At 35.4% G+C, this 14,000-nt stretch overlaps 1 protein-coding gene across 1 annotated transcript in view; it reads right to left on the reverse strand.

Moving 5' to 3' along the window:
* Positions 1-2,685: 2,685 nt before the first annotated feature.
* Positions 2,686-14,000, reverse strand: part of LOC108626814 (uncharacterized) — a 12,600-nt gene continuing 1,285 nt past the window's right edge. The window contains exons 2-3 of the mRNA XM_018027696.2: positions 5,067-5,329; positions 2,686-3,967 (exon numbers count right to left, since the gene is read on the reverse strand). Coding sequence (XP_017883185.1) covers positions 3,914-3,967; positions 5,067-5,329 — 317 coding nt within the window. The 3' untranslated portion in view covers positions 2,686-3,913. The remainder of the gene's footprint in view (positions 3,968-5,066; positions 5,330-14,000) is intronic.

Genomic DNA, 14,000 nt, shown 5'->3' on the forward strand with positions numbered 1-14,000 from the left:
ACGCCTACCACAGCGAAGGTAAACGCGTTGCTAAGGGTGACGGGGAGGTTACCTGTCCCTTCTACGATGTGTGATTAACAGCAGGTAAATCTCCCTGACACCCTGAAATCTGCTCTGGCAGCCGTGTTGTACAGGTCGCATCGCCCTAGTTCCTGCTAAGATAATTGCGCGTTTTGTGAAATTAAAGTCGTATCAAGTGTCTTCCTGTACCAAGTGGATCCAGTTCAGAGGACGGAACAGGTATCAACTTTTGACAGGCGAACGACGAATCAACAGGCGTCGACTTTCGGCGGGCAATAGACGACTCCAAAGAGATCGACTGTCAGGAAACGAATGAGAACTCAATCGGGCTTGACTTTGACTTTCGGGAGAAGATGAATCATTGTTTCATGAATCGGAAATGCTCAGAATGTTAATAAAGCAACTGTATACTCGAAGGGATTGCTGCGGAGGTAGACGAGGATGCAATACTTTTTGTTGCAGGGGATGAAGAACTGTTTCTCTCGGTGGGATGAAAGCCGAAACCCACGTCCCAATAGGGTGGCAATTTAATAGGGAAGGGGGCAGTGGACAATCCCCACTGTCCGGGTCTCGAACGTAGTCACCTCCACGCGGTGAGACCTGGGTTGGCAGCGTTTGCAAAGTCTTTGCAAACGCTACCAAGCGAAGAACTACAATCTAGTTTAAGATTTTCTGTATCTCAATTTGTAAAATATTGTAAAGTATGTCGGTCTTTCAATACAATGTACGTGCTAATGAATGTTACGATGAAATAAAGAGAAAAAATCGATTGGATTTTGATTACTAAATGAACAGAAATGAGTCTTGCTATTTTTATTTCACGATTCTTAACCAGTGGACAAATAAGCAATTCTGGGGGTGGCTACTATAAGTCAGTGGTCACTCCCTTTAAGCCGGCCTCTTTTACACCTCGGTATCGGTGTAGACATTTGTTTAAACGAATTGCCGCGATCCTTCATGGACTGATGCTACCTGCCATCTATCGTCGCGACGCTATCATCTGATGTTGCGACGAGACGACGCGACGCGACGCGACGCTTACTGATCTGACGCGATGCGACGACGCTCGCTGGTCCATGCACTTAGTCGATTCTGAATAAATATTTTATAATAAATTCTATTCTATTATTTCTACATACGTAATTAGTTTTAGTATTAATAAAAAGCTCCAATCTTTGAAACTAACTTTGAAAGAGTTATTCAATTTCGGCTGTGACTTATCGGGGGAATTACTAAAATCGAGAAAACAAGTTTTACTTACTTATCCCTGTAATGAAGACAGAAATAGGAGGAGGATATGCATCAGTGAATTGTTTGTGTGGATCAGAAATATCTCCGGCATGGGACTTCGTATTTCATTAGCCGAATTATTAAAAACGTAATGCAATAACATTCAGTCTAAGATTATTTCAGATGGAATAACTTCGTTTCAATTGAACTCAATTAAAAATTGTCTCCTTTAATACAGAAGAATTCACACTTCCTCGCATCATTCTTCCGTCTTTATGATCAACATTTTTCGGTCTAACAACACTGCTTCCCCTTGATATGATTCCAAACAATCGAATTCCGAGCTCGAAATACCGAAGTTGAAACGAAAAATTCCACGGTCGTAGGAGACTGCACCTTCTACATTTTCCTATACGCCTGTTCCCGGGTCATCTCGCCGAGAGTGTAGTGCCAGCTTTAAATTGAAATGAAACTCACTTTTAGCGATGATATCTTGAAAAAGAACCCTAAATACCGAAACAGCGAGCACGTTCTAACATGTATTTGCAGATTACGCAAACCGATTATAATAGCATTGATTATTTCATTATTCAGAATTAGTATTAATTCACATGAAGACCACGAATGGGGAACATGTACGCGACGATCGCTGATCGCTTAGGCGAATTTCCCATTTATAATTAAGGGTAGGATCTTCCCATTTCGGTACAACATAGCAGCCTATCATCAGTCCGTTTTATTTTGCGATTTGCACGTCATTTGTCGTTAATAAACTGGTGTACGTTCGACGCACATACCGGAGTACAAACGACGAACAAACGACGTGCAGTTGTTGAATTATAAACGTGCGATTTTTTAAATATAATTTTAACATTGGTAAAGTGAGCTTGGGTCGTCCATAAATTGCGCGTATAATAATATTAAGTCTCTATAATGGGGTAGCGAGACAAGTTCGAAACAGGCACTCAAGCCGTCTCCCCCGCTTCAAATTGATTGAATTGTACGCATCGTGTGTGGCTACAGTCAACGCTTTGTAATGCAACGTCTGCCGAAAGTATTCAAAGGGCTTTTGAATCGGGGAAAACCTTTTTAATATCGGATCAAACAATTTATCACGTATTTCTTTCAATCAGGCGACCGATATAATCCATCCATTTAATTGAATCTACCAATCGAATTTATATTAAAACCGCACTGTGGACTTTCGTACAGTGACAATTTTTTGTGTCAATAAGAAAAATGAATTTTTTTAAAAATGTTTCTCTCATCATTCGAACCCAGTATGGAATCTGCTCGATCAAAAGGATTACAAATGTAAAGAATGTAAATTCGGACCCTTCTGTGTCACCACTTTTCATCAAAAGGAAACTTCGTTATTCTTATTCCATTCTCAGTATCTGTTTTATGAATTGTGTGCAAAGTCAAAGGAATTCTTTTATTAAATTCAATCTACACGAAATAACTCTCTATACATACTTCCTAAGAATTTTACCAGGGGTTCATAAATCTACGCAAAAAAAAAAATGATTGTCGTATAAATCCTTTATAGACTGAGTCCATTATAAGTCCCACTATCGCAATTGTATTTGCAAATTTCATGCGTGATGGATTACGAAATCTACGCAATCACCTCAAGTTGTCTTATTCTTACAAACGCACATTGGAAATGCAAGAAACGCACTGTTTACTTAGCAAAGAACAGAATGTACAGTACATCTGTGCAGACTATCCTACCAGGAGAACAGTAGCTGCGATCGGGACGAATAAATTGCATATACGATAGGTCTAAGTTTAATGTAAGTGTGAACTACTTTTTTTACATGTATGAAGATACAGGACCACGAATCTAAATCTTCAATCGAATACGCATGAAAAGATTTTAAGTCTTTTACTTAACAAGGATCGATATGAGAAATCACATGTAATCTTGAATCATCATGTATAAACATATAATCAGAAATCGTATACAGAAATATGATGCACTAAACTTATGCACTAAATATTCAAATCAAATGTTACACTAATATATTAAGTCATCAGAATATTTCAGTGATAACAGAAATTCATACTTATTTCTTAAACTGACAACAGATAAATGTTTTATTCGGAGTCTACTAAAGAGGTACACATTTTAATTCAAATTTCAATACATAGTATAATTGAAGAGGTTGTACTGTAATTGAACGTCACTATTGATCTCAATGTTCGATGTATGGATAATAAAACTTAATAATAAATGTTACTAATTTAGTTACAACAGTTACTAAATTACTAATAGATCAATTATTTATTTCTTAACATTTCCTTAATTTATTATAATAAAATAATACTAATCGAGAATGTAGAGACAATAGATTGAGAATTTATGAGGCATCGTCCTTTAATTCTGCGAAAATACTCACTGCCCTTCGTCTCCGAAAATCGTCTAACAACGACGCGTACAAAGGAGAACACCTCTTTAACAAAATAAGATTAAATGGTAAAATAAGATAAGGAAGTGGTCTGCAATTTATCACGATATATTACACGTTTGAAATGTTTACAGTTCCTTTGAAATAATAGTATTACGATAACAGACTCGAAGATGTTAACATTTTCAATCATAATTTACACATATTTCTTGTTTAATTGGAAATTAAGTGTAATAGAAACGCCTATTCATTTACTTGTTATTAAATTCCGCATCCCGTTGACGACGAAGTTGGTGCGACATCACCTGAAATCATTAAATTGATTGTTAGTATCGTCGATTAACTGATCTCGAATTTCGATCTCGAAAATTGAAGAACGGATTGTGCAATTCTACAGTGTATCTCTACTCGATTTAAATGTACGTTTTTCATTAATTTATTATTCTGGATTGCAGTTAAAATAATAGAAATATTGTATGTATTTATATGGAATGTATTTAAAATGAAAGCTTTTTCGTTTATTAAAGTTATTCTTCAAAGACGCCTTATCTCGTCAAAACTTATGTTTGCAGCCAGTTTTCAAATAGAATAAGAAAGAGATGCTGGAACAAAGACCGACTGAAATTTGAAACGGGAAAGTGTCGTGGCTTATTTAGAGAAGACCTCTGACTTCCTACAAGTTCCTCCTAATTAGTATATTAAATCACTGCGCGTGGGTCATGAAAAGTTAGAAGCGTTCTAAAATTTCCGGAGTAGTTGTTCTCAAAGCAGAATCATAGAGAGAGATACGAATAATTCTCATTGATAATTATTTACCAATTTACATTCTCAAAACTTCTATTAGTCGTTGTAACAAGTTCGACTTTCAGTAATTTACATTCTTGCATTGAATACATTTCGTTTGCGATTAAAATGGATAACTACAGATCTCCTAAATCGCAATTCGAAAGAACTCGACAATTCTACTTCGACGAATAAATGCTTGCAGAAAGTAAACTTCGAACACGTGTAAGGGTTGACTCAGGCACGACCAGTAACTTAGTCGACTAGGGAGTAATTTAATTAGTATTAATCGTTTTACTATACTTCTCAACTAAATTTTGGTGTACATACATAGTAAGTTGTTGAAGTATTCGCTACTCGACTCAATTATCAGGACCAGTCTTCATTACCAAAACAATTAATATAGATTGTTATGTATAATAACATACAACATTTTCGGACGCAAATGTACGTAAACTTTTTTTTAAACGTTTTTTTTATAACAGTTTTAAAAATCTAAAAAATTACACAATTAAAACTAACTGCAATCCAGAGTTTTAATCTTCATACATTAATTTTTTAACAAATACGATTGAGCGTTCGAATATCTAAAAACTTGGTAGCCTAAGAATTGGAATGTACCCATAATCGCATGATGTAGGCCATCGCGGAATTGTCCAACTTGGAGGTGTCCAGACGACGCGTTTCCTGTAGAATCATTTCCGGTTGCCCTTCGACTTTCTGTTCAGGTACGGCAAGATCGTTGTTCAACCACAGAGTATCAATTCCCCGGTTTCTGTTGCTGAGAGCCAAATCGTTTCCCTTAAATACATTGTCTCGTACTTGGGGATCGAATCTCTTGCCGTGGCCGCCGTAACATGAGTGTCCAAACGCGGAGCAACCACCTACAAAAGAAAGTATAATAAGTATATCGTTTTGCATAATTAAATAGTATAATAAATAATAATCAATGTAGTGAAAGTTTCGCACTTTTTAAAAACATATTTTATTAAGTTGTTCCATATTTTGAGACGATCGTGCAATATTCACGATGAGATTATTACGGCAGTGAGCGGAGTTAGTAGATACAGTGGGTAGAGATCGGGCAAACTCAATCCACTTCAGAATAGAGAACATTGTATCGATATTTCTGAGCCTCTTAACGGCCTATTCTGTTCAATTACTGCTCGATTTGAAAATACTCGACCACCTTTTACCGTTTTGGCAAAGCACCTGTTATAGCTCCTAGTTTTTAATATCGTGCAAGCTCTCCACCAGCAAGGGCTCTCATTCGTTGAGAGAACTTAATAAAACAGAAATTTCTATTCCTAACGGAATCGTGGAACCTAATTTTACTTTCAAACTCATCATTGTCATTAATAATTCATAGTAAACAAAAAGAACTAGCGGTTTTAATGGACCAGGAAGGAGGATTTGCAACCCGAAACGGTTAAAAAGTGCAGCAAGCATCGTTTTGAAATTTATAAAGTAAAAAGTAACGATGTATAACTCGTGTACATACGTTTATGCAAAAGGACATTTTCAGGGGAAGGAATTTTAATTAGGCAACATCTTTAGAAGAACCTGCGGATTTTTTTATGCAAAGTAAAACTTTAGATTATCATTTTAAAAAATTAGACAGACTAATCATGTGCTTTAATCTTTTGAACGTAATAGTATACATTTTGCAATTGACTTTATGAACTTTTGCCCACTGTATGTGTCTTTCTATACACATACCTATCTTTTAGTTGAGTTATTATTAAAATTGACGTTTGAAACGTGAATAAGATGTTTTTTCAATGTAAAATGCGTATTGCAATTTAACACTTTATTGGTAAAATGTAATGCTGGAAATAAAACAGGAACACAGAGTCGTCCATTCGTTATAAATGTCGGGCATCGTTTGCCCTCTATTCAGGAATAAAAAACTGTTGCGCACGAGGCGTGAAAAGAGGCGCGGAGTGTTTAAATAATTTTAAATCGTACGGGACGCGAATCAATCGAATCTCGAGACAGTGTGGCACAAATCGAGCGCGACGGTGAAGGAAAAAGGAGAAAAGGAAAAGAGAATGCGTCGCGCGTGATAGAAAACTGAAACACGCGGGGCTATGAGGCGGTATTGGTCGCGCGTGATCAGCAGAAGAAATAGGCGGACAAAAAAACAGGAAGAAAAGAGCGAAGAGACGAGGACGAAGCGAAACGAGAACTCGAACTTATTCTCTCAATTATTATCTTAAAGCTGGTTTTAATCGATCAACGGTTTTAAGCTTGCTTCCCGTTTGCACGCTTTAAAAGCTTCGAAAGCAGCTTTTAAAGGGAACCAGTGCCTCGTTACGAAAAATCTTTCGTACAAAGATTTCAACTATTTTCGATACGTAAAATGATTGATTGCTCTGCATTTTTGACGATGTCCCGATTGACGGATTCGCGAAAATTGAAAGTGAGAATCATATAGACAGACGCAATTGGAAGGTTGACAGTTTTTCACAGCTGGTTTCGACGAGCTTTCAGAGCTACGCCACAGAAGTATTCGCTTTTTGTTCGGGATCAGAAAAATAGAAACGTTTGTGGTCGACACCGCGTTTTACCTTGTATATAAATTTGAAATGCTCGCACGCCTACGGACTATTTGGTAGCAATCACTATCGGAAGTCACGAAGCTCTGCAGATCGCACGATTTGATTATCTTCGAATGCGGCGAAAGCGCGCGTGACACGTTGTAACCATTTTTATCATTATTTTAATTTACCCTGCGGTAACCTTTATTTGCTGTACTGTTAAGCGACGTGTTTGCTGACGATTGTTGACGTTCGATTTTAATGCAGTCTCATGTGCGCGGATGCAGCCTGTAATTTTCGATAATGATTTTTCGTTCAGAGCACAGAATGCTTGAATCGATTTGTCGTATCTTAAATGATTTTGTACATTCCTATAAAATTAACAAATTCAATTTCCTACGTCGAAAAACGATTTCAAGCGAATTCGTGACATTAAGGAGATGTTCCTTTAAATCTGGTATCCAAAAATAATTGTGCACTGAAAAATGTCAGAGAGATAACGCAAAACGGTTCATAGTTGACTTTAAACGCGATCTGGACGATGTCGACGCGCTAGTCTGGGCAAAACATCATCGTTTCACAAGGAGGTACGGTAAAGGCGCATCAACTTGGCCGACCTCGTTGTAGATAGAAACGACGTTATTTCCGGGATCGACTGATTTAATAAAAGCCGGTTCGTCTAGATACGAATGCCGTTTGCATTTAAAGCGCAACGTAACGACGAATCTAATATTTCTCATCCGATTTTTTTTTTTATTCATCCTTCTGGTGCAAAGATAATCAAAATTGTAACAACGAAAAGAGGATTATTTCATTATCCTTTCTTTGATTTCCCACACGCGTTTACGTAATCTATTAAATTTCCGATAACGTCCCGACCACGCACGTGTCCTTCATAGATTTCTATCAAACTTTTCTACAAAGGAAAATATTGTATTACATAGCTCCAGATTTACAAAATGAAAAAAATTTTACCTTGCGATATCGTTTTTAACATTTAAAAATGAACATCTCCAATAATAAAATATCTTACGGTACCACACCAGTGGATATAGTATCTAGTAATGAAAATATCAGGTGAAGTATCTTATAATCCTTACAAAATGTGCATTAAGTGAAATCCATTAATTAATGTTACGTTTGTAAGGAAGAACATTAACGAGAAAATTATTACTACTTAATGGTGCTTTTAGTGAATCGTTGGTTAGTCTTGTCAGCTAAGTAATTCTAATGTGCTTTATTTTACACTGAATACCATTACCCCTTTCTAGAGTCTAAGCTAGTTACGAATTTAAAATAAATAAATTCCATTATACGTAATTGCATTACTTATACAGTTGCTAATTATATTATTTCAACTGGTGAATGTAGGTGCGTTACTCAGTAACTGTTGTTGCCTCCGTGCGTATTGAACTTTACGATATCCGTAAATATTTAATTTTCACCCCGATGAGCGATGCGTAAACCGGTTATCGCAAACAATTTTGATAATATAATATCAATGCGATATAGGCATCGGGATATTAAATACTCTTTGAGGTACCACATGTACATTACTTTCAAATTATTAATTTCTAAATATAGAATCATAATTACAGCCATACAAGTGACAATAAAAGAGCACTCGTAGGTGTTGGCATTATGTCGAAGTATTTCATATGATATTTTTGATACGCCAGCTCCGTTTGAAACATCTACAAATAACGCAGGTACGCAGTTTGATTTCTGTTCATTTGATTTAATGAAACAGATAACAGAAATATTATAGGAAGGAATATTCCAAATGTTACGTCGATATTTCATTAATCCGAAAATCATACAGGCGAAGCATCCACTTTGCTACTTACACTTCCCATTTAAACCGAGATCTCTCTGCAAACGAATTCCATTTAAAGATCAAGTTTGCTCTAAAAATTGGCGAGTTTACCCTTACTTTTCACTTTCTTCTCCCACACTTTTCTTGACGTTCGGATCTACTTCGTTAGAGAGAGAGAGAGAGAGAGGGGACTTCGTTCTTCGCGCGTCTAGATCTCTATTTAGTAGAGAAACATGACTCTCTCAATACGTTTTGTTCAACATCAAAGCAAACAGTGTAGAAAAATAATTTTTCGTTTTTTCATGTTACAAACAAACAGTTCCTATTTACCAATAACTCGAGTCAGGTACTTAAACGTTTCGAACGCTGTCTTTAAATAGTGCAAGGGAATTTATATAATGTTCAGTCGAACAGTTCGCCTAGTGAAACGCTTATGAAACGAAGAAAAACGATTTTTGACGGTACATTCGTTACGCAATTCATTTCAAAAAGCGCCACGCGCTGTTTATTAATCTCTCAATCGAGCCCCGGCCTGTAATCAATGAAACAACGAGGGTGCTAAATAACAGGTGATAACGAACTCGTGGATGTATCAAGTATTTGTCAAGGGATGCATCTAGGGATTGTTCTAGTTATTACATAACAGGAGTGCGTTCCCTTGTTTCAGATTTCCGAAATTACCCAACTTCCGCCGAAGTAATCGAGGAATTGTTTCCGGTGTCCTTGTGAGGAAAATAATACAGATTGATCGGTGGAAATGATTTCCTTTTGAAGTATTTGGAAAGTATTTAAATCTATCGAAGAAGCTGGTGATTTTTCTTTAACGATATTCAACCTTCGTCCTAGAAATCTAATTTATTAAGAGGTCTCTTCCTCGCTTTATATTCGGAATGACCCTTGAAGGTGATTCTTGAAAATGTATGAATATTCAACAGATTTAAGCTGAGAAAAAAGTATCGTCATTAGGACGCTTACTGTTTAGATACTAAAGTGTCAGGTAATAATATGAAATACGAGAGGAATAGAATGGCTGAGTAAGATCGGATGAGTAATTTAATCGTCGTTGTTATTATAGCAATTTATACCGTTCGTACCTGTTTATTCATATTCTGTATTCCGTGCGCCGGTTTTAATTACCTGTTTGCAAGTTTATGCCAGACTAATTGATAAAAAATGTCGAACACATTTACCTGCAGCGATTTTCAATATATTAACTTAAAATTTATGAAAAATGCTTTCTATAAAATGAAATTGACTATACCTTCGTAACTGGAAAACGAAACACTCGAAATATAAAAATATATCAAGTATTTTCACCTTTTTTAATTAAATGTCGCGTTACTTTAATTGATACGTGACTATTACGCGAAACACTGTGTTGTTATGATCAATAAATTGATTTAATTGACATTTCTGATCTACCGAGACACGAAATCTCTGTTCATTGTAATAAAGTATACAAGATTCGTCCAATTAAAGGTGAAGTGTAAAGGAAGTTCGGATTATAATGCACCTGCTCAGAACAATGGTTTCACGTTATAGATCCTTAAGATCAGGTAGGTAACAATTGTTAATGAACTAACTACGTGTTCAAGAGTTGACAAGCTACTTGGAATCAGAATGACATTTAATACTCCGACTTCTCATCACGATTTTCAAGAATTAAAAAAAGATCACGTTATTCGCTGGAATCCAGACATTGATAAATTAATATCTAATGTGCCTAATAGCTGTCTTGTAATTTCATGCAGAAAACTTTACTATCTTATTAGACATTAAGCCACTCTTTCGATCCCATAACGGTGGTTTCAACGTTGGTAATACTAGATTAAGTTTTCAAAGTCGATTATTATGATGTAGACCGTTCCTAAAGGGTTGCCTCGAAATTAAGCGATTAACATTTTGTTATACGTAAGAACAAGTTGGCAACTTTATTAAAAGTTCAATTAAACACGTTGCGGTTGTTTCAACTATTTTTCAATCTGGGAGTTTGACAACTCGTATAGATTCGAAGTGGAATGAATACATTTTTGACGTAGCCCTTTATCGAAAGAGTTCACAAACACAATTTTAAAGCTGACAGAGAAAAAAAAAAGAAATCATTAATTTACGTTCGCGAGTTTCTCATTTGTGAAAATCGTTATACACGTGATTTACGTCAGCGCCGAGAGGTAGATTAGCTCGTTAGAATAAAATACCCCTCGATTCGATAATAAAGCTCGAGAGCTGCGTTCAAGCTTGCCTTTATTAATCGAGCGCTTCGCATCATATCTTAAAAAATTGTTTATCACAATAGCTCGATCGTTGTTTCATAAAAAATAAAAGAGCAGCTGTTATAAGTCGTCCTTCTTTTCGCACCAGGCCACGTTTCAATTACAAATGATCGGCTGAATGAAAAAGATATTATATTCGAGAATGCCGCGTTTTTCTTTTCTAAACCAATTCATATTTAATCAGATATCGGCTCCTTTCTTGAATTTTCGACGTGGGAGAACGGCGAGAGACTAGATTATATAGATACCTATTACAAATCGATATTATATCGACTGTGATAACGTTATTGAGCCCGCAGGAGATACTTTTGAGCCTTCGGTAAGTAAAACCCGTTCCCTATCATATTTTTCATACATCGAATTATCGCCAGTAATAAGATTTGAATCGAACCACCAGAAAGTAAGGCGATTACAGAAAACAATATTTCACTGAGAGAAATAATAATATCTCATAGTTGTAAATAATTTTTTAATAGTTTTAGACATATTTCATTATCTGTCTTGAGAAAATTTACCATAAATGATTAAATGAGGCAATGGGATAAAAGGATTATAAACATGATCTATTCACCTTTACAAAATCGTAGTGTCGCACGTGTAATGGCTATCAAATTGTAATAAATGGCATTTCTCTTACAATGTTAAGTACTATCGGATTTATCGAATGAGCTTAATCGTATAATACAGCTATAAAACTTGAATTTAGGAATTAGTAGGAATTTCTGTTTTAAGCAATAAATTATTTATCGACGTTCTGTACATCGACGCTCATATCGTACCTAATTGTATTATTGAACAGAATTAAATTGTTTTATGACATTTATCTTTTTACGTACTAAATTCGAAGAACTGTACTCAATGAATTGAAGCAAATAATTTTTATGAAAATGAACGGTTGCAGAAAAATAGTTAACGCATTTGTATTATATTTCCCCCGTGAGAAGAGTTTAGTTTTGTAACTTTTTAATGGCGACAGTTTATAAGCAGCATTGGAAGAAGTCGAGAAGTATAATTCCAAGGCAAATCGTTTTGCGAACTTATCAGACACCGCTTTCTAGAATATTTTTGGTCATTGAAAATATTAATCATTAGTTTTTCAATCGTTTAATCGGAGAAAAAAATAACAGCTATAATTTATATACGTATAATACGTTCCAACGCAATGCATTCTGAAGAAAGAAATCTCGTTATCAATAAACCTTCTGTACGCTTTTTCGCCAGACGCTCTCGCGATACATTGAATAAAAGATTACATGAATAAAAAGTCAATTTTGTATTTGTTATGTGAAACAATAGGTGAATTATCTGGCATAGGTTAAAGTTAAAGCCTCGATTTTATTTACTGTTTATTACGGCGAGAATTGTTAAATGAACACTGCAGAGTGCGGATATTATTTTTAGCAATTATATTATTCTGCGAAATCTAAAGATAATACTAAACGATAAAATAATTAATTCATTCATATTTTATTCGCTTCCCATCCTATGAATGCGCTACATGAATAAGTAATGCAGCGTATTCACTGTACAGTATCATTGTGCATAACGCAGTTAATTGTAACTTATGTAATTTGTTATTAAATATTCAATATACTATTAATTGTTTGACATTTTCTCCATCACTGAATGAAAATAAATTTCGTAATGGGTAATTGTCAAACCAGCAACTTGCAAATTCTAAGTAAAGTCACTTTTGCATTCTTGATAAAGTAAATTCTAGTAATTAATTTTATTTAAAATTATTCACGCAATTAATAACTTGACAAATCAGTTCGCGATCGAAAAACGATCTTCCAATTTTTTATTTCCCGACATTACATTGATAAAAATATATTAGTTATTAGCTGCGATTTACCCGAACAAAGAACCGAGTTGATCGAATGGAATCCATGATTAATTAGTAATGGAAGTATCAACAAATGTGGACAAATCCAATTACGAGCGTGCAAACCAGTTATAATGTGCAAAGCGCGTCACCCGTTTAATTCTTCCACTGTCCATGTCATTTTTTTTTTTTTTTTACGTAAGTTCCGACCGGATTTACCAGACCATTTTACAAACAGTGGATTTATCGAAATTGAAATCAACAAGTTGAATAACAGTAATGCAAGCTGAAAGCGCAAAGTTGATTACACACACTGATTACGTGTGTTTCAAGTGTTCTGTCATCTATACTAGGAAAATGAACTCCTCCTATTAAGAACACGATTTATTATAAAACGAAACGTCCCGTGAAAATCTTTTTTAATTGCCAGTTAACAGGATCTTGGAATATTCATTCACAGAACCGAACAAGCGTATTAATACAACGAGTGGTGTTGCAATGGATAATTTTTATTTGCCGCCGCTGTGAAACTAATTTAAATTAACGTTCTACTAAGAATTATTCATTCAAATTGTCTGACGACGGCGCTAGTACATTGCGTGAAATAAAATTCCTTTTAGTTTTACTTTCTCTGGTAGCTGGCAAAGAGCGCGTATCAAAGATCTCTTCCTACTGGCAATTGCGTTCCATCTTTCTCCGTATTTCCACCCATTACGCTCGTTCACTGGAGCAAGTACTTTGCAAACCGAGAAAGCAGAAACAATTGTTCGTTTCGATTTGACCGACGTTATACAAGCGAGCCACAATTCTTCTCGGACGGTCCAGCAATACAAAGATCATCATTAAGGGAAGACCGGATCGAATTAAATTATACCAGAGTTTGATTAGTACGTGAGATACGAATGAAGAATTGAGAGTTAATGAGGAGGAAATAAAATTATCTGAATTTACATCTTTCGCGTTCTTTCAAAGACTCATAATTTTAATTCATAAAGTTGAAGTCGAACACTTCTATTTCAGAGATTGTAATAAATCTCAGAAGCTTCTGTATAGACATTCAATTATACTACTATTCTTTTTTTAAAAACACGAAATTATTCT

Source organism: Ceratina calcarata, unplaced genomic scaffold, assembly GCF_001652005.2.
Source record: "Ceratina calcarata isolate Rehan_Ccalc_2016 unplaced genomic scaffold, ASM165200v1 scaffold43, whole genome shotgun sequence".
Classification (NCBI taxonomy): domain Eukaryota; kingdom Metazoa; phylum Arthropoda; class Insecta; order Hymenoptera; family Apidae; genus Ceratina; species Ceratina calcarata.